This window comes from Mustela lutreola, chromosome 1 (assembly GCF_030435805.1).
Source record: "Mustela lutreola isolate mMusLut2 chromosome 1, mMusLut2.pri, whole genome shotgun sequence".
Taxonomy (NCBI): Eukaryota; Metazoa; Chordata; class Mammalia; order Carnivora; family Mustelidae; genus Mustela; species Mustela lutreola.
This window is the reverse complement of record NC_081290.1, coordinates 106,267,128-106,292,227: the sequence shown is the minus strand read 5'-3', so window position 1 is coordinate 106,292,227 and position 25,100 is coordinate 106,267,128. Positions and strand designations below refer to the sequence as shown.

At 37.6% G+C, this 25,100-nt stretch overlaps 1 protein-coding gene across 3 annotated transcripts in view; it reads right to left on the bottom strand.

Annotated features, from left to right (window-relative positions):
* SLC39A8 (solute carrier family 39 member 8) overlaps window positions 1-25,100 on the bottom strand; it is an 83,957-nt gene that overhangs the window by 25,925 nt on the left and 32,932 nt on the right. For all 3 annotated transcript variants that reach the window (XM_059172114.1, XM_059172099.1, XM_059172109.1), the window contains exons 4-6: window positions 24,784-24,953; window positions 23,555-23,677; window positions 22,704-22,871 (exon numbers count right to left, since the gene is read on the bottom strand). In XM_059172114.1, coding sequence (XP_059028097.1) covers window positions 22,704-22,871; window positions 23,555-23,677; window positions 24,784-24,953 — 461 coding nt within the window. The remainder of the gene's footprint in view (window positions 1-22,703; window positions 22,872-23,554; window positions 23,678-24,783; window positions 24,954-25,100) is intronic.

Sequence of the window (25,100 nt, the reverse complement as noted above, 5' to 3'; positions counted from 1 at the left end):
GAGAACACAAGCAGGGGAGTGGGAGAGGGAGAAGTGGCTTCCCGCTTAACAACTGAGCTACCCAGGCGTTACCCAAGTTTCTGTATATCAATGTGTCTATATCTGGGCTTTCTATTCTCTTTTGTTTATACATATTAAAAATGAGTTTTGGGGGCCCAATACCACACTACCCTAATATTATAGTTTGTAGTAAACAGTGACTAAGACAAGACTCCTCACCCTGGTTTTTTTTACCCCCCACTGAAACTTAACCTTGTTCTTCCATATAAATGTGATTTGGGGGATTTTGATTGACTTTGAATGAACTTAGAGATCAATTGAGGGACAGCTGACATCTTTATAATATTTCAGATTTTCCTTGCTTTATAATTTTCCATATGAACCTCTTCAAACTGTTCATTTAGATTTATTCCTAATTATTTTGTAGCTTTGCAGATATTCTTAGTATTCTTTTCCTACTATATTTTTCTTTTTCTTTTTTTAAAGATTTTTATTTTTAAGTAATCTATACACCCAACGTGGGGCATAAGCTTACAAGAGAGATCAATCAAGAGTCGCATTTGGACTGAACCAGTTCCCCTACTGTATTTTCTAATTGGCTATTACTGATATGCAGAAATGACAGATTTCATATAGTAACTGTATTCTGCAGCACTGCTGAGTTCTCTTACTGTTTCGTGTATTTCTTTTTAAGATTTTATTTATTTATTTGACAGACAGAGATCACAAGTAGGCAGAGAGGCAGAGAGAGAGGGGGAAGCAGGCTCCCTGCTGAGCAGAGAGCCTGATATGGGGCTCGATCCCAGGATCCTGAGATCATGACGCGAGCCGAAGGCAGAGGCTTTAACCCACTGAGCCACCCAGGCACCCCATTATTTCTTGTATTTTATTTACTTATTCTTTTGGATTTTCTCTGTTGACATTGAAGAACAAGTAAGGACATTTTTTCCTTTGTTTCCAATTATCAAAAAAACTCTTATTTTTCTTGTTTCATTACACTGATGAGGATTCCTGAGATGGTCAGCATTTTGTCTTGTTTTTGACTTTGATAGGAATACTTCCAAAGTCAGTAGATTGCTTGCTTCAGTGTTTTTTAAAATAGATATCTTTAATTAGATTAAGAAAATTCCTTCCTATTCAGAATTTACTAAGTGTTGTTCTCAGTGTTAGATTTTATTGGACTTGTTGTTGTTTTCTATACTATGACCAAATATGGATAATCTATAAGAGTTAATTTTTCTGCTTTCAGAATTCAGGAGTCTTCAATCAGGGTGAAAGACTCAATGAATAAATAAGTTATTTTCTATGTTTGTGTCATTTCTGAACTACAGTATTATTCAGTAGATGTAACTGATTAGTAATGTTTAAAATTTAGTCAGGGTGCCTGGGTGGCTCAGGGGTTAAGCCGCTGCCTTCCACTCAAGTAATGATCTCAGGGTCCTAGGATCAAGTGCCACATTGGGCTATCTGCTTGGCAGGGAGTCTGCTTCCCCTTCTCTCTTTCTGCCTGCTTGTGATCTCTCTCTCTCTCACTCTCTGTGTCAAATAAATAAAATATTAAAAAAAAAAAAAAACTTTAAAAAATTTTTTAAAAAATAAAACTTTGAGTCAGTTGGATTTGAGTTTAAAATCTGATTCTGACAACTAATCAGATTACTTTACTTTGTTACAATGTCTTCATTTGTAAATTGGAAAAATCTCCACCAGTCAGGATTATTACCAGGATTAAATGAAATACTTAAAAAGTAATGTATAAGGTATGCAGTAAATATTAAATCATATTACTGCTACTACCACATTATCACACATACCAAGTTCCGGAGGAGCAATGAGATTAAATGGGAGTAGCAGTGGACAGAACTGTGTGTGAACTCAAAGTTAAGTTCAATGGCCAAGTATGGAGCAGCTCAGACTTTGTACAAAGTTGTGGGATCATATCCCAGGTTTATAAGCACATGTCAACTAGAAAGAGGACAGCATTTTATGCATTTTATCTCCGATGAAGATATGATCAGAAAACAAAGATTCTAAAATGAGCAGGGGGTTGGGGCACCTGCGTGGCTCAGTCATTAAGCATCTACCTTCGGCTCAGGTCAGGATCCCAAGGCCCTGGGACTGAGCCCCATATCAGGCTTCCTGCTCAACAGAAAGTCTGCTTCTCCCTCTCCCACTCCCTTGCTTGTGTTCCCTCTCTTGCTGTGTCTCTCTCTGCCAAATAAATAAAATAAGCCTTTAAAATAAATTTTAAAAATAAAACCTTTAGAAAAAGGAAAGAAACTTGATATATGGTAGAGATACACTGATCTATTCAATAAAGAAGCTAAGATAACAATTTACTTATACAGAAAAAAAAAACTAGATCTTTTTCTTTTATAATCTATAAAAATAAATTCCCCGTGGAAAATTAAACTTATAGAGGAAAGTATGGAAACATACCTTCTTTACTTTGGCAAGGGAAGGTTTTTTAAACAAACCCAGAAGAAAAGAAAACCTGAAGAAGATATTAATTTACTGATGACATTAAAAGTAATACCTTTTAAAAATAAAATACAAACTAAGTGAACAGAAAAGTCACAGACTTAGAGAATATATGTGTAACTCATTTACTCAATGAAGATTAGGATCCAGAATATATGTAAAATACCTACAAATAACAGAGACTCCTTGACCAACCCTCTCTCAGTCTCCTCTGAGCCCTCTTCTCACCAAGCCTCAATCCTGGGCTTCTGTGTCCTTGCAAGTTCCAGTAGTAGCAAGAATCCGCAGAGTCAGATTTCTGAGAGCTCCCCTACCCTTGATGCCTCCTGTTAGTGATTTCCTATCCACTGAGCCCCACTCTGCTCATTAGCTACAAATCCCCAGCTGCCCTTTCTATAGTCCAAGTTGAGTCCAATCCCCGTCCTCTACAGAGTAGAACTGTATTACAATAACCTGGACTCAAATCCTCTTCACCATTTTAACAAGCATCAGAATAATTTTTTCTTTAAAATGTGAATCGATTAAAAAACTCAACAAGATGCAGAATAGTTGAACAGAAAACACAAAAATAAACTTATGACCAATAAGCAGATAATGAGATACTCAACTTCACCAGTAATCAGAATTATACAAAGAAAATCACAAAAAGATAAGATTTCAAACCCATGAAAATGGGCAAAAAAATTTTTGAAGCCTGAAATTCCCAAGTATTACTAAAGATGTGAAAAAAATGTGAACTCTCTTCTGCTGTTGATACGAATGTAAAAAATAATAATAATAGTAACAGCTGGGAGACAATTTGTTGTTATTCAATAAAATTATCTGTGTGCCTACCTTATGACCCATTTCTTATAATTCTAGCTATACAGACCAGTCTTTCTCACAGATGTTCTGAAAGACACGTCTTAATGCCTTAAGGTATCCATCATGCATAATAAATTATTTTCTCTTCTGTGCATATAGAATGATACTATGTACCATCCTCAAAAGACAAGAGAAAACAATCATTTTAAATCATTTTCTTGTCTCACAAAACTTGTCTCACAAAACTCCAATTGAGAAGAGCTCTAGATCAATGATTCTGAATCAGAAACTACCCTAATATCACCCAAGGGCATTGAGAAATGTGAGGGTAATGGAGGCTATTTTTCCATTGTCATTAGTGACTGGAGTCCTACATCTGACAAATAGCACCCCGGGAGTCTTAAATGTTTAATATCCTTCAATGCACAGGGCACTTTAACACAAAGAATTGTTCTGCCAGAAATGTCACTGGCACCCACCTCAGCCCTAGACAACCTCTACGTGCAGACACAATGACATATGGTAAGAATACATTGCAGTGGCGCCTGGGTGATTCAGTCAGTTAAATATCCAACTCTTGATTTCAGCTCTGGTCATGGTCTCAGGGTGGTGAGATCAAGTCCAGCAACAGGCTCCACGCTGATGTGGAGCCTAGTTAAGATTCTTTCTCTCCCTCTGCCTCTGCCCTACCTCTCTCTCTAAAAAAAAAGAAAAGAAAAAAAAGAATATGCATTGCTGTTATAGCAAAAAAGTAAAAAAAAAACTATCAATGTCAGAGGAAATAAATAAACAAGTAGTAGTAACATCATGCAGTTAAAAGGAATGAACTAATAACAGAAGTACTAAAATATGGGCCAAAGAAAAGCAAGTTGAAAAATGAAATGTCCAAAATACTATTTTCACTCAGTTTTTTTTTTTTTTGAAGATTTTATTTATTTATTTGACAGAGAGAGACACAGTGAGAGAGGGAACACAAGCAGGGAGAGTGGGAAACAGAGAAGCAGGCTTCCTGCAGAGCAGGGAGCCCGATGCAGGGCTCAATCCCACGATCCTACGATCATGATTTGGGCCAAAGGTAGATGCTTAACAACTGAGCCACCCACATGCCCTTCAGTTTTTAAAATGTGAAATTCAATATATCTTGTAGATACATCGATGTATAAGAAATAGATGAGCATAAATAGATATGGTAATTTAATAAATTCACGATAATGACACTGATGTGACTGATCTATGCCTGCAGGAATACTATAAAGCAATGAAAATGAGCAAATGACTACTATGAGCAACAACATAAATACTGAGCAAAAGTCGGCAGATACAACACATTACATACTTTACGAAAATCCACTGTATAATGCTAGAACTCACAGACGTTCCCTTTGGGAGGAAAGGGTACAATCACTGGAAAGAGGACAAAGGAGATTTTTGAATTGCTGGTGATGTCCTTTTCATGGTGTAGGTGGTGGTTCTGGGAACGAATTTACTTTGTAAAAAGGTATAGAGCTTTACATTGGAGACCTGTTCATATTTCTGTATGTTTTTTCTTGACAAAAATGTTTATTTAGACAAAATTCAATCATTTATCCTCCTTTCTGCTCACCCCTGCTTCCCAGGGATCTCTTCCCAACTGCCTCATTATTGTCAATCACACCATAATTTTTTCTGTAACTTAGGTTCATCCCCTCATTTTCGGTCTTTCAACACCAGAGGACCAACTCTTGCTAACACTGACAAATACAGACTGCAACTTTTATCAAATTTGTCTTTCCTTCTTTGCCACCAACATTAAAAAGATCTTCTGTTTTCTATCTCACTCTGTGTTTTATAAATCAAGTTCAAAACCAAGATGTTTTGGGCATCTTATCTGAAAACTCTTAAAAGGCTTCTGTCTGCTTTGAGTTGGACCTTTTGAGGGTATTTTAAAGGATTCTTTGGCAAACACTATGTGGGATAAGAAATTGTCAGATATTTCTGGAAATTTCTAGGGAGACTGAGAAGACTTCTACTGGAAAGTCTTTGAACATCTTCTCTCTCTTGTCTTTTTACTTCAAGATATTCATTCAGTCAACAGAAAATAGATAGTGTATCTCTATAAAAAAGAGGAAAAAAGCCCTAAAAATCTACAAATTATACCCAAAAGTCAAACTGCATCATATTTTAATTATATTTGCATGAAGCTGACAGCACATATCAATTGATTAAAATTATAAACTCCACAAAAAATAGTAACCATTTAGGAGCGCCTGGGTGGCTCAGTGGGTTAAAGCCTCTGCCATAGGCTCAAGTCAAGATCCCAGGGTCCAGGGATGGAGCCCCACATCAGGCTCTCTGCTCAGCAGGGAGCCTGCTTCCTCCTCTCTCTCTCTGCCTGTCTCTCTGCCTACTTGTAATCTCTGTCAAATAAAATAAAATCTTTAAAAAAATAGTAACCATTTAAATGTTTATCAGGAAACTAATATATTCCCCTTTTGATTGGATATCATAGCAGTCCCTGACTGAAACCATTAAGGAACTGTCTTTCAAACAGGTTAAGTAGTATAGATTTGGCTACCTTTCAAAGCAGTTTCATATATATTAACTTATTTGATCCTCTCAGCTGGTCTAGTAAGTAGCTGGCAGTACCAACATTTTTCATTATGATTTAATATGTCTGCCTCTGATGACACCAGCCTCCTTGTGTGAAATCAGGTATGTTCTAGATGTCCAAATGACTGGCTCATTTAATGAGTCACAGCAGATAACCCTAAGTTCCTCCTTAGGAATTTCCTTTTAGAACATCCTTAGGGGGACGCCTGGGTGGCTCAGTTGGTTGGACAACTGCCTTCGGCTCAGGTCATGATCCCGGAGTCCCGGGATCAAGTCCCACATCGGGCTCCCAGCTCCACGGGGAGTCTGCTGCTCTCTCTGACCTTCTCCTCGCTCATGTTCTCTCTCACTGTCTCTCTCTCAAATAAATAAATAAAATCTTTAAAAAAAAAAAAAAAAGAACATCCTTAGGAATGTCCTTTCAAACGAACTGATGTTCATAGTGTGACAGATACAACTGGACTTAAAGTGCGTAACTGAACAACTATGACAGAGAATCTGGGGTGCAAAAACTGATAATATCATTCAAATGGCAAATTAAATTAGACTTTAAAGTTCTACTCCATTAAATGAGAATAAATGTTTCACGTTCTCATAGTCTATTTACCAGAAAGTTAATGTCTGACTTGCAAGCATTTACATTCAGAAGCTTATCTTTATTACCAGATGGCCTTCAAGTTTTAAAAATTGAATTTTAGGGGCACCTGGGTGACTCAGTCATTAAGCATCTGATCATGATCTCAGGGTCCTAGAATAGAGCCCAGTGTCGGGGTCCCTGCTCAGCACAGAGTCTGCTTCTCCCTCTCCCACTCCCCCTGCTTCTGTTCCCTCTCTTGCTATGTCTCCCTCTGTCAAACAAATAAATAAAATCTTTATATATATATATATATATATATATATATATATATATATACCAAACTTTAGTTTTTAGAAAAAGTACTCAAATTGTTAAAAAGGTAAATAATAAAGATAAGAAGGAATGAAATTCTGTATGTTTTATCCTCTCAGTGTGTTACTCAGTGTTTCCCAATGGAAAATGCAAATAGATTCAAAAGCCTTTATGGCTTTGTAAAGGATGATGTATAAATAATTATATAAATTTAGAAGTTATTTCCAGACGACTGAAAGTTCAAGTGATAGGATTTGATAAGATCGCTATGATTAAAAATTAAGTAAAGAGAAGGATAAAAACTGATGAATGAGATCCAGAGTCAAGATGGCGGAGGAGTAAGGGACTGAGATGACATCAGGTCACAAGGGTTCCACTAGATAATTATCAAACCATTCCGAACACCAACAAACCCAACAGGGAATTGAAGAGAAGAAGAGCAGCAATTCTAGAAACACAAAATTGACCACATTCTGAAAGGTAGGACGTGCAGAGTAGTAAATCTGAAGGGACAGAAAGACAGAATGCAGTGGGAGGGGCTGGCTCCCGGCAAGTGGTGGAGCAACAGAGCACAAAATCCAAACTTTTAGAAGTCAGCTCCACTGAGGGACCTCACTCTAGAGAAAGAGCAGGGGTGGAGCCCTCACAGAGACAGTGTGGTCTCAGGTCCCATGGGGTCACAGAAGGATTGGGAGCATCTGAGTGTAGCAGAGCTTGCAGGTCTTAGAGTGGGGAAGCCAGCTACAGAGACGGAGCCGAGGAGTGAGCTCTCAGCTTGTGGTTACCTTAAGCTGTGATCTGTGGTACAGTCAGACCACTGCTCTTTGAGCAGGGACCCCACAACTGGCAGATCCGAGGAGATCCACCTTCCTCCACCAGAAAAGCAATAAGGCAGGAATCTGCTGGTTTTGGAGACTCCAAATGGGGCTGTATGCCAGAGACAGAAACGCTTGGCCACAGGCCGGGGAACTCTGAGCACAGCCAGACACCAGAGAGATGGTAGTGATTGACTGCTTTTCTCTAAATGTGCACTGAGGAGTGGAGCTCCAAGCTCTTGGCTCCTCCAGGTGGAGATTGGGAGGCCGCCATTTCATTCCCATCCTCCACAGCTCTACGGAAAGCATTTAAGGAAGAAAAGCTCCCAAGAGCAAACCCGAGCAGATTACGTAGCCCAGCCCATGGCAAGGGTGGTGCAATTCTGCCTCAAGCAAAGACATTTGAAAATCACTACAACAGGTCCCTCCCCCAGAAGATCAGCAATAACATCCAGCCAAGACCAAGCTCACTGATCAAGGAGAACAGCAGAATTCCAAAGGAGGGGAAAGCAAAGCATGGAATTCATGGCTTTCTCCCCATGATTCTTTAGCCTTGCAAAGTTAATTAAATTTTTTTAATTTATTTTTTTCTTATTCTAATTTTTTTAACTTTTCCTCTTTCCTCATTTAACATTTTTAACTAGTTTATCTTAACAATACATTTCTTTTAAAAAACCTTTTTAAACATTCATTATTATAGTCATATTTTATCCTTCATTGTATCTAACTTTATTTTCTGTATATATATAGGGTTGTTTTTTTTTTCCTGAGAAATTTTGGGATACAATTTCTTCTGCTTTCTACAGATCAAAATATACCCTAAATCTAGCACAGGGCTTTGTTCTAGCCTCCAGCCGGAGCAAATTCTCTCCACTTTCTTTTTCTTTTTTTTCCAACAAACTTATCAATGTGTTTTTTAGAATTTTATTTTTAATTTTCATCTTTACAGTCCTATTCCATCCCTTCATCGTGTTTACTCTAGTTTTGTGTATATATATATATATATATATATATATATATATATATGGTTTTCTTTCTTTGAAATTTTGGGAGGTAGTTTCTTCTGAGAGACCAAAATAAACCCAAAATCAAATGAGTGGCTCGGTTCTATTCAACAGTTTAATGTATATTTTTTTTAATTTTTTAAAATTTCTTTTAATTTCCTCTTACCCCTTTCTTCTTCCCCCAATTTGGGGTCTCTTCTGATTTGGTCAGCCTACATTTTTCTGGGGTCTTTGCCACCCTTTTAGTATTTTATTCTCTTTTTCATATATTTTTGTCTGGATAAAATGACATGTTGGAAAACCTCACCACAAAAAAAAAAAAAAGAACAAGAGGCAGTACCGAAGGCTAGGAACCTAATCAATACGGACATTAGTAATATGTCAGATCTAGAGTTCAGAATGACAACTGTCAAGATGCTAGCTGGGATCAAAAAGGCATGGAAGATATTAGAGAAACCCTGTCTGGAGAGATAAAAGCCCTTTCTGGAGAAAGAAAAGAACTAAAATCTAACAAACTGAAATTTTAAAAAAGCTATTAATGAGGTGCAATCAAAAATGGAGGCTCTTACTGCTAGGATAAATGAGGAAGAAGAGACAATTAGTGATATAGAAGACCAAATGACAGAGAATAAAGAAGCTGAGCAAACACAAACAACTACTGGACCACAAGGGGAGAATTCGAGAGATAAACGATACCATAAAACAGAACAATATTAGAATAATTGGGATTCCAGAAGAAGTAAGAGAAAGGGGAGCAGAAGGTATATTAGAGTGAATTATAGCAGAGAATTTCCCTAACATGGCAAAGGGAACAAGCATCAAAATCTGAGAGGCACAGAAATCAATACAATAAAAATAGGTCCACACACAGTCATCTAATAGTTAAATTTACAAGTCTTAGTGACAAAGAGAAAATCCTGAAAGCAGCTCCGGACAAGAAGTCTGTAACATACAATGATAAAAATATTAGATTGGCAACAGACTTATCCACAGAGATTTGGTGGGCCAGAAAGAATCGGCATGATATATTCAGAGCACTAAATGAGAAAAACATACCACCAAGAATACTATATCCAGCTAAGCTATCACTGAAATAGAAGGGAGAGATAAAAAGCTTCCAGGAAAAACAAAAACTAAAAGAATTTAGTTTTGTCTCTAATTGTAATTGTAAATTGTAAACACCAAACCAGCCCTATGGGAAATATTGAAAGGGGTCCTCTAAGCAGAGAGAGCCAAAAAGTAGTAGACAAGAAAGGAACAGAGATAATATACAGTAACAGTCACCTTACAGGCAATACAGGGGCACTAAATTCATATCTCTCAATAGTTACCCTGAATGTAAATGGGCTAAATGTCCTCAATCAAAAGACACAGGGTACCAGAATGGATTAAAAAAAACAATACCCATCAATATGCTGCCTACAAAAACTCATTTTAGACCCAAAGACACCTCCAGATTTAAAGTGAGGGAATAGAAAACAATTTACTATACTAGTGGACATCAAAAGAAAGCTGGGGTGGCAATCCTTTTATCAGATAATTAGATTTTAAGCCAAAGACTGTAATAAGAGATGAGGAAGGACACTATATCATACTCAAAGGGTCTGTCCAACAAGATCTAACAATTTTAAATATCTATGCCCTTAACATGGGAGCAGCCAACTATATAAACCAATTAATAATAAAATCAGAGAACCACATCGACAATAATACAGTAATAGTAGGGGACTTTAACACCCCCCTCCTGAAATGGACAGATCATCCAAGCAAAAGATCAACAAGGAAATAAAGGCCTTAAATGACACACGGGACTAGATGTACATCACAGATATATTCAGAACATTCCATTCTAAAGCAACAAATTACACATTGTTCTCTAGTGCACATGGAACATTGTCCAGAATAGATCACATCCTGGGTCACAAATCAGGTCTCAACTGCTACCAAAAGATTGGGATCATTCCCTGCATATTTTCAGACCACGTGTACTAGAACTCAGTCACAAGAGGAAAGTTAGAAAGAACTCAAATACATGGAGGCTAGAGAGCATCCTACTAAAGCATGAATGGGTCAACCAGAAAATTAAAGAAGAACTGAAAAAATTCATGGAAACAAATGATAATGAAAACACAACAGTTCAAAATCTGTGTGACACAGCAAAGGCAATCCTGAGAGGAAAATGCATAGCAATACAAGCCTTTCTCAAGAAACAAGAAAGGTCTCAAGTATACAGCCTAACCCTACACCTAAACAAGCTAGAGAAAGAACAACAAAGAAAGCCTAAACCCAGCAGGAGAAGAGAAGTCAGAGAAAAAGAAACAAACACAGCAGAAGTCAGAGAAATAGAAACAAACAAACAAATAAAAAAATTTAAAAAAAAAAAAAACAGGAAAAAAATCAAAGAAACTAGGAGCTGGTTCTTTGAAAGAATTAATAAGATTGGTAACCCCCTGGCCAGACTTATCAAAAAGAAAAGAGAAAGGACCAAATTAACAAAATCATGAATGAAAGAGAAGATATCACAACCAACACCAAAGAAATACAATTATAAGAACATATTATGAACAGCTATACGCCAGCAAATTTGACAATCTGGAAGAAATGGATGCATTCCTAGAGACATATAAATTACCACAACTGAACCAGGAGGAAACAGAAAACCTGAACAGACCCATAGCCAGTAAGGAGACTGAAACAGTCATCAAAAATTGGAAGGGGAGGTGAACCATGAGAGACTAAACAATCTCTCTGAAAAACAATCCGAGGGTTTTGAAGGGGCGGAGGGTGGGAGGTCGGGGTACCAGGTGGTGGGTATTATAGAGGGCATGGATTGCATGGAGCACTGGGTGTGGTGCAAAAATAATGAATACTGTTATGCCGAAAATAATAAATAAACAAATAAATAAATAAATGAATATCTCCAAACAAACAAGAGCCCAGGGCCAGACGGCTTCCTACGGTAATTCTACCAAACATTTAAAGAAGAATTTATACCTATTCTCCTGAAACTATTCCAAAAAAATAGAAATGGAAGGAAAACTTCCAAACTCATTTTATGAAGCCAGCATTACCTTGATCCCAAAACCAAACAAACACCCCCTCAAAAAAGAGAATTATTTATTATTAATTTATTAATTATTATTTATTATTTATTGGAATTTCCAATATCCTTGATGAACACAGATGTGAAAATTCTCACCAAAATACTAGCCAATAGGATCCAACAGTACATTAAAAGGATTATTCACCATGACCAAGTGGGATTTATTCCAGGGCTGCTAGGTTGATTCAACATCCGCAAATCAATTAATGTGATGCAATACATTAATAAAAGAAAGAACAAGAACCATAGGATTCTCTCAATAGATGCTGAAAAAGCATTTGACAAAGTACAGCATCCTTTCTTGATCAAAATTCTTCAAAGTGTAGGGATAGAGTGTAGGGATAGTACATACCTCAATATCATCAAAGCCATCTATGAAAAACCCACACCAAATAACTTTCTCAATGGAGAAAAACTGAGAGCTTTTCTGCTAAGGTCAGGAACACAGCAGGGATGTCCATTATCACCACTGCTATTCAACACAGTACTAGAAGTCCTAGCCTCAGCAATGAGAAAACAGAAAGAAATTCAAGGTGTCCAAATCAGCAAAGAATAAGTCAAACTATCACTTGTTACACATGATATGATACTTTGTGGAAAACCCAAAAGACTCCACTCCAAATCTGCTAGAACTTATACAAAAATTCAGTAAAGTGTCAGGATATAAAATCAATGCACAGAAATCAGTTTCATTTCTATACACCAACAACAAGACCGAAGAAAGAGAAATTAAAGAGTTGATCCCATTTACAATTGCACTCAAACCATAAGATACCTAGGAATAAACCTAACCACAGACGCAAAGAATCTGTACTCAGAAAATTATAAAGTACTCATGAAAGAAATGGAGGAAGACACAAAGAAATGGAAAAATGTTCCATGCTCATGGATTGGAAGAACAAATATTGTGGAAAATGTCTATGCTACCCTAAAGCCATCTACATGTTTAATGCAATCCCTATCAAAATACCATCCTTTTTTTTTTTTCAAAGAAATGGAACAAATAATCCTTAAATTTATATGGAACCAGAAAAGACCTCAAATAGCCAGAGGAATGTTGAGAAAGTAAGTCAAAGTTGGTGGCATCACTATTTCAGACTTCAAGCTCTATTACAAAGCTGCCATCATCAAGACAGCATGGTACTGACGCAAAAACAGACACATAGATCAATGGAACAGAATAGAGAGCCCAGAAATAGACCCTCAACTCTATGGTCAACTAATCTTTGACAAAGCAGAAAAGAATGTCCAATGGAAAGAAGACAGCCTCTTCAACAAATGGTGCTGGGGAAACTGAACAGCCACATGCAGAAAAATGAAACTGGACCATTTCCTTACACCACACATGAAAACAGACTCAAAATGGATGAAGGAACTCAATGTGAGAAAGGAATCCGTCCATATCCTTAAGGAGAACACAGGCAGCAACCTCTTCTACCTCAGCTGCAGCAACTTCTTCCTAGAAACATCACCAAAGGCAAAGGGAAGCAAGGGCAAAAATGAACTATTTCATCAAGATCAAAAGCTTTTGCACAGCAAAGGAAACAGTTGACAAAACCAAAAGACAACTTAGAGAATGGGAGAAGATATGTGCAAATGACATATCAGATAAAGGGCTAGTATCCAAAATCTATAAAGAACTTATGAAACTCAACATCCAAAGAACAAATAATCCAATCAAGAAATGAACAGAAGATATGACAGACATTTTTGCAAAGAAGACATCCAGATGGCCAACAGACACATGAAAATGTGCTCCACATCACTTGGCATCAGGGAAATACAAATCAAAACCACAATGATGTATCACTTCACACCAGTCAAAATGACTCAAATTAACAAGTCAGGAAACGACAGATGCTGGCAAGGATGTGGAGATAGGTGAACCCTCCTACACTGTTGGCAGTAATGCAAGCTGGTGCAACCACTCTGGAAAACAGCATGGAGGTTCCTCAAAAAGTTGAAAATAGAACTACCCTATGACCCAGCAATTGCACTACTGGGTACTTACCCTAAAGATACAAATGCAGTGATCCGAAGGGGCACATGCACCCAAATGTTTACAGTAGCAATGTCCACAATCGCCAAACTATGGAAAGAACCTAGATGTCCATCAACAGATGCATGGATAAAGAAGATGTGGGGGGTGTGTGTGTGTGTGTGTGTGTGTGTGTGTGTAGTCTTCTTTATTACATATATAGTGTATATAATATTCTTTATTATATATAGTGTATACACACACACACACACACACACACACACACACACAAATGGAATATTATACATCCATCAAAAGAAATGAAATCTTGACATTTGCAACGACATGGAGAGAACTAGAGGGTATTACACTGAGCGATATAAGTCAATCAGAGAAAGACAATTATCATGTGACCTCCCTGATATGAGGAATTTGATAAGCTGAGTGGGGGGTCTGGGAGGTAGGGAAGGAAAAAAATGAAACAAGATGGGATCTGGAGGGAGACAAACCATAGGAGACTCTTAATCTCACAAAACAAACTGAGGGTTGCTCGGGGGGGGATCGGTATGGAGAGGATGGTTGGGTTATGGACATTGGGGAGGGTATGTACTATGGTGAGTGCTATGAAGGATGCAAGCCTGGCAATTCACAGACCTGTACCCCTGGGTCAAATAATACATTGTAAGTTAATAAAAAAGGAATTAACAAAGGAAAACAAAACAAAATAAAAACAAACCAAAAAAATGACAAACAGGAGAAGAGAAATAATGTACTTATCACATGCATATAGCGCACCAGACACGGGTACACAGTTAACCTGTAACAAATTATTCCATTGCATAAAAATGTATTAGCATAAATATTTCTGCTCATCATTTAACAGAAGAGCAAACAAAGGCCAGAGACGTGAACTGATTTTCCCTGTATCATAACAATGAACATTTTACTGCTGAGATGTGAACACTGGCCCATGTAACTGCAAAACCCTTGCTTCCTCCTCCACATTTAGCTGCCCTGCAAGGAAAAGGAGATACAGAGAAAGCACCAGAAAAGTAGTAGCTAAAATGGCAGGAGAAGGTTAGTACAGCATCACAGACACTACCTAATGAGCAATTCCAAAACAGAGGGAATGGCTTCCAGGGAAAAATTTGCCTTTATATTCCTAGCTTTCAGTCAACAATAAGTACTCAAATATGTACTAAACTACAGGAACATCTCAAAAAAAATGAGAATGAGTGTTAAGAATATAGCGCACTGTTGGGGCTGCCTGGGTGGCTCAGTAGTTAAGCATCTGCCTTCGGCTCAGGTCATGATCCCAGAATCCTGGGATCAAGCCTGGCGTCAGGCTTCCTGCTCACCAAGAAGCCTGCTTATCCCTCTCCCACTCCCACTGCTTATGTGCCTTCTCTCGCTGTCTCTCTCTCTATGTCAAATAAATAAAATCTTTAAAAAAAAAGAAAAAGAAAAAGAAAGTAGTGTACTATCTAGAAAAATCACCCCAAAGGGAAATTTTAGATAAAGAGTACTGATTTTTTTTATACATGATTAAATACCTGAGGAAATGATGAAAAAGAGGAAGGTGCACATGAAGACTAGCTCACAGATGGAAATAATAGAGTAGCACAGAGTAAGGGTTAACCAGATGGGTCCATGGATCAGGATGTCTGGGTTTAAACCCTAACTTGGTATGTGTGTGACCTTGGTCAAGTTACTTAACTTCCCTGTACATCACTTTCCACATCGTTAACATGGAGATAATTACCATACTTATGTCACAAGGCTGTTACTGTAAGGAGTAAATGAGTTACTATATGTGAAGCACTGAAGAAAATATCTGACACAGAGTCTTCAGTATTAACTAGTCTTTCAAGAAGCTGCAGAGTGTAGGGAAGGAGTAAGGTTGAGAAATCTTGGGGAGAAGCAGAGTCAGGAAAAGAAGAATATGTTAGGGTATGTTAGGTCCTCAAGCATGTTTGTGGACATGGAGAGAAGGAGAAATTCAGGAAAGGTCAATGGAAACAGGAAGAAGCTGTGGGAAAGATGAACACATTTGGAGGAACTGGCCTTAAGAAAAGATAAAGAATACAAGTCCTGATACAATGAAGAGGTGGAGAGCAGAAGAGGAAACAGAGCAGTTTTCAGGACTTAAACGAGGAGGTGAGATAGCAAAGGTCACAGATTCCAAAGAAAGACCTCCGTCTCACTAAAGGAAGCAAAGGTAAGAGTGGGAATTTTGCAGACTAATGAAAAGATTTTAGAAGAGAGATTCTTGAAAATTTCAAAAGATTCACTAGAGATGCGTAAAAGTAGAGTTAATACTGGTGAAGTGTGGGCTAAATTCAGAGAGGATTCAGGTATCAGCTTTTGGGACGTTTCCAACACAAAGACTAGAGCCAGGTAAAATGGTGCATGGGGCAAGAAGTGTTGAGCCGGATCCAGAGCAAATTCCACTGACAGCCCAGCCCTACCCAGAATTCTCCTTCACCACAGTCTAGGGGCATCACGTGCCCGTCACTAAACCAGCTTTTTCATAAACAGCAGTCGATCAAAATCAATGAAAATTATCTCTTATATCATTTTATTACTTATGTAGTTTTCAGTTTTAACTAATGGCTAATATAACCACGTACAGGAAAGTAACCGATTTCTATTTTATGAACTACTATGATTTTAAACAGCAAATAGCTTTTTGGTGAAATACAGCAGAGCTGTATCAACTGGACAGGACTGGAGGAGATTATGCTGAGTGAAATAAGTCAACTACAATATGGTTTCACTTACTTGTGGAGCATAAGGAATAACACGAAGGACACTGGGAGATGGAGAGGAGAAGTGAGCTGGGGGAAATCAGAGGGGTAGACAAACCATGAGAGATTGTGGACTCTGAGAAACAAACTGAGGGTTTTGGAGGGGAGGGGGCTTGGGGGGATGAATGAACCTGGTGGTGGGTATTAAGGAGGGCACGTATTGCATGGAGCACTGGGGTGTGGTGCATAAACAATGAATCCTGGAACACTGAAAAAATAAGTAAATAGATAAGTAAGGCCAAAAAAAAAAAAAAAAAGGAAAGAAATACAGCAGACTGGACATATATATTTATCTGTAGCCCCTCCTAAAACTCCTTAAAATAAATAAATAAAGGAGTCATCATGTCACAGGACAAAAAGAATGGGAGATTGTATGACAACATGGAGATACTTATTTTAGAAAATGAAAAGTGGAGGATGTAGTCGAACTGACTTCCTATGAGAAAAAAAGTCAACAAGAAACAAAGTGATGTGGGGCCCAGAACTTCAGAGAAGTTTAGGAAATGAAGGCACCAAGTACCTCGAACAGGTGAAGCATGAAACTAAAAATAAGAGAATTCATTGTAAGTTTATTAAAGAGCAATCAGAACCCCAGCTCTTTGCTCCTGAGACAATGCAGCAAGGCAAACACCCCACATGACTCTCGGAGATTCACCCTTTGAGACTACTGAACCAGAGAGAATTTTACTTCAAGGACACAAGGCAAACTGAAGTCTGCAGTGAGATGCGGAGCTGAAGGCGGGGTATTAAGTCAAAACTGCACAGTGCCCCATTCCTTTCTGCTCCCACCCCACTTCCAACACAGGCAGCCAGGAAGGCTCACCACCCTTGCCACCTCCAGGTAAGAACAGAGAAAAACCAACCACCTGAGAGAAAAGACCAATGGACAAGCCCTTCACATATGGGCTTCCTGATTAGTTTTTTTTTTTTTCTATCTCATATTTTAAAAAGAATGCTTTCCACGTTCAGTGTAATATTTCACTTGTTATGAAAGCACACAAAATCTGTCTGTTCTATCCCACTGATATGTACCTGTACTTAAAAGAGTGCCAAGAACATATCAGGTGCTCAATAAATGTTTGAGGAATGAATTATATGTATTTAACAGCTATTAGATTCTGATGGAGATCCAAGCAACTCAAAAATATTCTCTCCGTATTTGGAGAGTATCAGTTCGTGTCAGTTGTTGACAAAGAAGTGTCCCTAACATCGCCACATTTTACAGCTGAATTCCACTTCCCTGCACCTCGGTTTTAAAGATAAAAGGTACAACAGTTAACTTCTAAAAATAGCTGATATTAATGTTTCTTCTGTTAGGAAAAAAAGTGATGCCTATCACTTTATATTTACTGACACTTATTCCTAAAGAAAAGCACAAAAGGTTTCCTTTAGAGAAAGACTGATTACAGACTACAGGAGAAATAAGCCAGATGGTCCCCCTAGTGACCTAGAAAACTACCACTCTCTGGAGTACCACCCCTGCCTAAGCAATCAACACCTAATAAAAATCCAGTCCTTCTAAAGCTGTAGATTCACGCGGACAAGACCCATTTGCTTGCATAGATACTGAAATGACTCCTCTACAGGGTTGTACAATCGTCAGAGAGGGAGAAGAACAAAGCAAGTGTCACAAGCTGAGCTGTGAAACACTACCTCGTAGCAGTAACTGAGTAACTGTGCTCCCCTTCTTCCCTCGTAACAGCTTTCTTTTATTCCCCTGTGACTCCCAGGTTGTCCTGGAAATATGCATGCTCCGGCATACAGGCACCTGTGAGCCTGTGCACATGCGTGCATGCACACACACGTGCGCGCGTGCACACCTCCCCCCCTCTCCCCACACACACACTCCTGTGGTCCCATGGATTGTGCATCTACAGGGTCTGGAACAAGGCTATTAAGGAAGTCTCACTAATTTGTCTAAGTATGTAAAAGTTATAATCAAACTAAAGAACTGTTGAATAAAATCTCTCCTATCCTCTTAAAAGGTCATAGATACCCTTCCATGGCAATACATTTTTTTTAAATGTGTAAAGCTATGGTTTTTATATGACTGAACACAAACAAAATATCAAAGGCAACTAAAGTTAAGTATTATTGCATATCTGAATATTCAATGATGGACCAGAATTGTTTGGAGTGAATACCAGTAAAGATATCCCTAAATCTCGGATTTTAATTATTCTGTAATTCTTTTGTTCTTCATATAGTCCAGCAAAATAAAAAATAAACTGCTATTATCATCTAGACTGTCAGATAATATGCATTCTATTAATAGAATGTCAAATTAGACTACTTTTCTTAACTTGCTCTTAGTTTCTATTATTTTCAATTTGAAAAAACTTGACTGTTTTGAAGCAGGAGCAACAAGAATCATCAACAAAATTCTTAAGGCAATACTTGAACTTAGACATGAACCATGAATCTTCTATATCCTGTTCAATTCTCACAATGGAGCATCCAGGTTAATCATTTTTATTATATAAAATATTAGAGAGTATTTTAATTTTATTATTGAAATCACTATCATTTATATTACACTATCTACTGTCTATTAAAGCAATATCTAAAACTTTACGGCATTTCTTAAATTCTACTTCTTTCAATTTTTTTTAATTGAATACAAAGAGCAAACCAAAAATAATGATACATTACTCAGTTTAAGTCTCTCTCCATTTAATACTATGCCTTCAACCAAAAGAGCCAGAAAGTAGACTCCATAAGAAATTAGTGTCAGGGCTATTAGTACGGTTCATTTCAAGGCCTGGTGCATGGTTGTCATCCTGGAACACATCTTCTCTGCCTTCAGCTGGACTTCCCATTCCTAGAAGTGTATTTCCAGAATCCTAGCTTCATTACACTCTCTCACTAGATCTATAGCCTATTACTGTTTATAATTTCACAGTTGATTCTTTTTTTTTTTTAAGATTTATTGACTGATTTATTTAGAGGGACAGAGACCACAAACAGGACGGACAAAGGGAAAGGGAGAATCTTAAGCAGACTCCACGCTGAGCACGGAGCCTAACACGGGGATCCATCTCAGGACCCTAAGGATCATGACCTGAGCAGAAATCAAGAGTCATATGCTTAACTGACTGAGCCACCCTATCACCCTCCACAGTCATTTCTATTCAATATTGACAGAATTGTGCCATTCATCTCCAGCGTCGATGTCAGGAAATCCAAAGCCATTTATTTAGCTTCTAGCGCCCTTGTATGTATATAGCCCATTTGGTTAGTCTCGAAGATTTTAGAACGTTCTTTTCTGAGATAGCTGCATGGCTGGCTCTTCTTTCTCATTATCTAATTCTCTGCTGATCTCTGTAGGGATCTTTCTTGATCAAGGAAGTTCCCACATACCACTCCCACATCACCATTTTCTTTAAAGAGTCCATTTATTTATTTTCAGAGAGAGAGAAAGACAGAGAGAGTGTGAGCCTGAGTAGAAGAGGAGGCAGAGGACAGAAAGAGAAGCAGACACCCCAATGAGCAGGGAGCCCAATATGGGGCTCAATCCCAAGACCCCGGGACCGTGACCCAAGCCAAAGGCAGACACTTAACTGACAAGCCACCCAGGGACCCCCTCCATCACCTTATTTTATTTAAATCAAAGTACATCTTGTTATGTGGTATTTTCTAGTTTTACTCTTTTCTATATTGTCCATTAAATAAACTTTAATTTTACAAGAATTCATGTGCTTCTGACTCCCCAGTGCCTAGGACAGTGAGCAGGTCCTCAATAAATGGTTATTGGGTAAATGAATAAAAGCCTGTGTACTAGCTTTACTTCCAGAAGTAGAGTAAGAATAACTTTTCAACTGATATTTCTAAATTACATGAAACAGGATCATGTGTAGGATCCCATTCTTGTCATGGTGTTTATATTTACTACAAACATGTCTTCTGGCAATAGTAAATTATAAATTAGGAGGAGTCCAAAAACTTCAAAACTAAAATCAAACTTTTTAACAGTTCAATTTGTCTTCAGAAAGCAAAAGTCTTGGGCCAAATTATCTCCTTTCCTTACAAAAAATTCATAGTTATTAGGTTAAGAGTTAATGTCATCATCTTGATTCCAGTAGAGCAATGACCTAAAGAAGATAATCAGGCAAGGTATGCAAGCATGTAGGCTTCAGTATCAGATGACTTTGGTCCTGATCCAAGCTTTGCCATGTAGGAGCTACCTGTCCCTGGGTTTGTTATTTAACCTCTTTAAACTACAGTCTCCGAATTATGACAGTACTTATCTCCTAGGCTATGATGAGGGTCCAAGCAGATCATTCATTTAAAATTCCAGGCAGAGTCCCTGAGAATTAATAAATGTTATCTATAATTATTGCAAGAAATTATCTATTTGAACATTTTCACATTCTTTGCAAAATCTTGGCTGAAAGTACCATTCATTATATTGCAAGAAATAATTTCTTTCTTAGCTCAGTGCTAATACAAAAATGCCTCTTCAACCACACTTGAGATTTTCCTTAATCAGGTGGGGCAAAATATATGACTGATGTTTTCTTTCCAGAAGGAAACTTAGGTCATTTGCCATAATAACCTGTTCCGGATACCTTTTTTTCTACTTTTTATTTTTTCTTAGCTGGCTTTCCTTGATTTTGTTTTCACTATTTCTTTTTTATGTTGTGTTTAACTTTGTATCTTATGGCTCTACTATTTACCAACTTAGTGACCCTCCGGAACTTTTTCAACATCTGAACTTCCATTTCCCTGGTCTGTCAAATGAGAACTGTTGTGAGCACCAATGATACTGTCACCTAACACTCTTTTCAATATCTGCTCCTCTACTCCATCCATATGCCCTGCACCCGTACAAGGGTCCAACCCTCTAGATTAGTCTAGAAGTGCACATCTAATTCAAGCCTGACCAAGGAGACACTTGCCAGGAATTTTGGACTTAGGACTGAAAGAGTCTGGTCAGTTTCCTTCTAGTGACTGAAACTGCAAGACATAAACCTCAGGGGTTGCAAGTGGCTATTTCCCACATATGGAAGGAGCCAGTGCACAGAGAAAGAAGAAATTACTATAAGCTATAGGGAAGAGGAAGACAAGGAGTTCTAATGGTTCTAATGGCTTCTAAGTTCTTGCTCTTCCTAAAGCCTGGCTGTTCCATTAGACAGCCTACTATCTTTCCAATAAAGTCTCCTTTCTGCATACATAATTTGGGTTTGATATCCAGCATTTGAAACCAAAATAGCTCTAATATGTAGAAAATAAACTATTTTGAATAATTGTTATAAAAAACAAGAGGGGCACCCGGGTGCCTCAGTAGGTTAAGCGTCTGCCTTGGGCTCAAGTCACGATCCCAAGGACTGGGGATCAAGCCCCGAGTCGAGGCTCCTTGCTCAGTGGGGAGCTGCTTCTCCCTCTGCTGCTCTCCCCCTACTTGTACGTGCTCTCTATGTCAAATAAATAAATAAAACCTTTTTTTAAAATATTGAAAGTAAAAGTAAAAGAAATAAAACAAGTGCCTAGCATAGTACCTGGCATATAATATTCACTCAAGAAATGATACCTACTGGGGCACCTGGGTAGCTCAGTGGGTTAAAGTCTCTGCCTTCGGCTCGGGTCATGATCCCAGGGTCCTGGGATCAAGCCCCACATCGGGCTCTCTGCTCAGCGGGGAGCCTGCTTCCCTTCCTCTCTCTCTACCTGCCTCTCTGCCTACTTGTGATCTCTGTCAAATAAACAAATAAAATCTTTTAAAAAAAGAAAGAAAAAAAGAAAGAAACGATACCTATTAACATTACTTAGAAGTTGTGTACTAGCTTTACTTTACAAATTCTAAATCAATTAATTAATGAACACAATTTTAATAGCTTATAAATCTTTTTCTTTTCTTGCAGTTTCAAAATTACTCAAAGGGATTCTTTGGTTTGGGATCTTGAAAGAATTGCAAAATAAGAGAAATGCTCTGATTAAGTTTGCTACATATCACTGTATAAGTCTAAGTAACTCATACATATACTTAAATAATCTTAGAGAATAATAAAGTCTGAGATCCAGTAACCCTCCATTTCTTACTTAACTCACTTGTTCAGGGTAAATATATGGAGGAAAATTAGAAAAAGAATACAGACTAACATTCCACAGATCCCTCATACACAAAAATAAGTCAGACACATTTAAGTGTGTAAAATACTGATTTGGCTACATTCACAGAAGTCTTCAGATTTTATAAAGGATGCAATATAGCAAAGAAAAAAATGGAATCACCATACCTGTAGAGATACCACGCTGACGTTATCAAAATGGATATGTCCATTAGGTTCTGTGACAGCTGGATTTGCATAACACGTCACACCATTGATGGCAGGTAATGTTTTAGGTTGATGAGTTTTCTCATGAGAAGGACCAAAGTCATCATTTCTAAAGTGAGTGTGATCATTCTACATAAAAAAATTTAAAAAGCGAGAGGAGGTTATAAGAATAAAAAATGATGGCTCACACAAAGTAGAGAGTTTAGAGCTTTTTATTTGTAAGAGAAAATTCACACATCTATTCAATATATAATCTTTTTAGACTTACAAATATATCTTCATTTATTATGTTGTGCTTTCTCATGTTAGGCTATGTATGCCTTCTTATTCTGATGAACACAAATAAATACAGATTGTGCACATTTTTCTTGACATTAAATTATTGGTACTTATTCCAAATTCTACATTGTGAATCGTTTCTCTTATATTTATGAATATATTGACTCTTTTCTTTCTCCTCACATTCACAAGTCTAATAACTGAGCTGATAACTGAACAGTCTAATAACTGAGCTGTTCACGTAATTATAAGAATAAAAGTCCTGAGGCACCAGGGTGGCTCCATCAGTTAAGCAACTGACTCTTGATTTCAGGTCAAGCTAAGATCTCAGAATTGTGAGATGGCGGGAGCCCTGTGGCAGGCTCTGCGCTGGGCATTCTCTCTCTATCTTTCTGCCTCTCACTCTGCTCATGCTTTCTCTCTCTCTTCCTCAAAAAAATAAAATAAAATAAAATTCTTACCTTATTTGCCTATAAAGCTATATAAAGTAGCTTTAAGAGGTCAAAAAAACATTTTCAATAAAGTCTATTTACCTGACCATATGTCTTTAATAACATCTTAAGCACTCTTTCAAAAAAGAAAAGCAAGTAAAATCCACCAAACACAGCAACTGCCTTCTCAACATAGTTGTCACTTTTGGGATTGAATCCAAATGCCTGAGAGAGGGGGAAAAAAAAATCAGGTAAAACAAGTAATTTAACCTGATTTCTGGAAAACAATACATCTTTCAGTATACAATTTTCATCAAAGTTCTAAGCCCATCTTCAGATCAGGTAATATGGGGAATTTAACCACAAAAATCACAAAACAAAAACTCTGAAACTTAAGTAACCAAACTGTAAGAGATCATACAGGAGTCTTATAACCAGAAGAAGTTCTATTACTAAAACCCCCCGAGTATCTTGGTTTCCTGACTCTAAGATAGTTTCCTACCTTCAACAATATTTACCTTGGAAGAGAAAGCTTTTCATAGTAAAGGAGAAGCACTGATTCCCACCTTTATAGATAATATTAGATATGAATAATAAAGAAAAATAAGATACTGATAATCCATTTTCTCTAAAAGTAATATACTTGTCCATTATATCCAGGTTCAAATTTTTAAAGCAAATATGACAAGCCATTTGGATTACTGTTTTCTCAAGAGAGATCCTTTTAAACTCAGAGGATCCTGGTTGGCCCTAAAGAGATAAAGAATTCAAGGGCTGGGCCCAAGAATGAAGAAGAAAAGATTTCTTTCACACCCACACAGACCCATGAGAATGAAATAATCTACTGTCTAAAGGACACAGGGAAAGAGCTAGAGTTTGAAATTATGAAGAGTCCAGGTTTTCCTACCAGACAAGACACACAAACTTAAATAAAAGCTACAATCAATATCTGAGGACACTTTGTGGTATCTCATCAGTAAATCTGACATTGCAGGCTCTTCAAAAAATAAGTAAATAATAAAAGTATGTAGAAAAATTAAGTTTGCCAAATGCAAGACAAAATAAAATTTCAGGCCCTCAGAGGTATCCCAGAGCCGTCTGGGCACGTCCTGGTGGCTGGCCTCCTAGAATATTAATTTTATCTCTGACACTGATATCCCCTGTAGCTTGAGACAAGCTTTTTCATCCACTGTGATTCAGCTTTCTCTTCTTCAACGCTATCAACCAGACCATAAAATGCTGTGAGAATTATGGAGCCTTAAAAATGTACAAAGTGCTAAAACATCTAAAAGGAACAATTATTCACAGAAACAAACAGCCAAGATCCTTACCTCTGGAATAAGCTGGAAAATGGCATTTGAAAATAGAGTCCCAATAGCCAGACCCACGAAAAAGGTCAAAACCTTAGGGAAGTAAGATTTCTTTAGCAGTGGAGTCAAAATCAATCCGAGGAGAGATGCCAGATTAATAACTGTCACTGACAGGAATCCATATCCCCAAACTGTAGATCAGAAGTAAAGAGCAGAAATTAATCAGAGCAATGAAGCCAAATGAAGTCTTACTGTACAAGAAGCCTGAAACAACTTTTTCTTTGAAAGCTTGAAACAGATCTTCTTTAAAATAACAAGATCTTCTCCACAAAATTTAT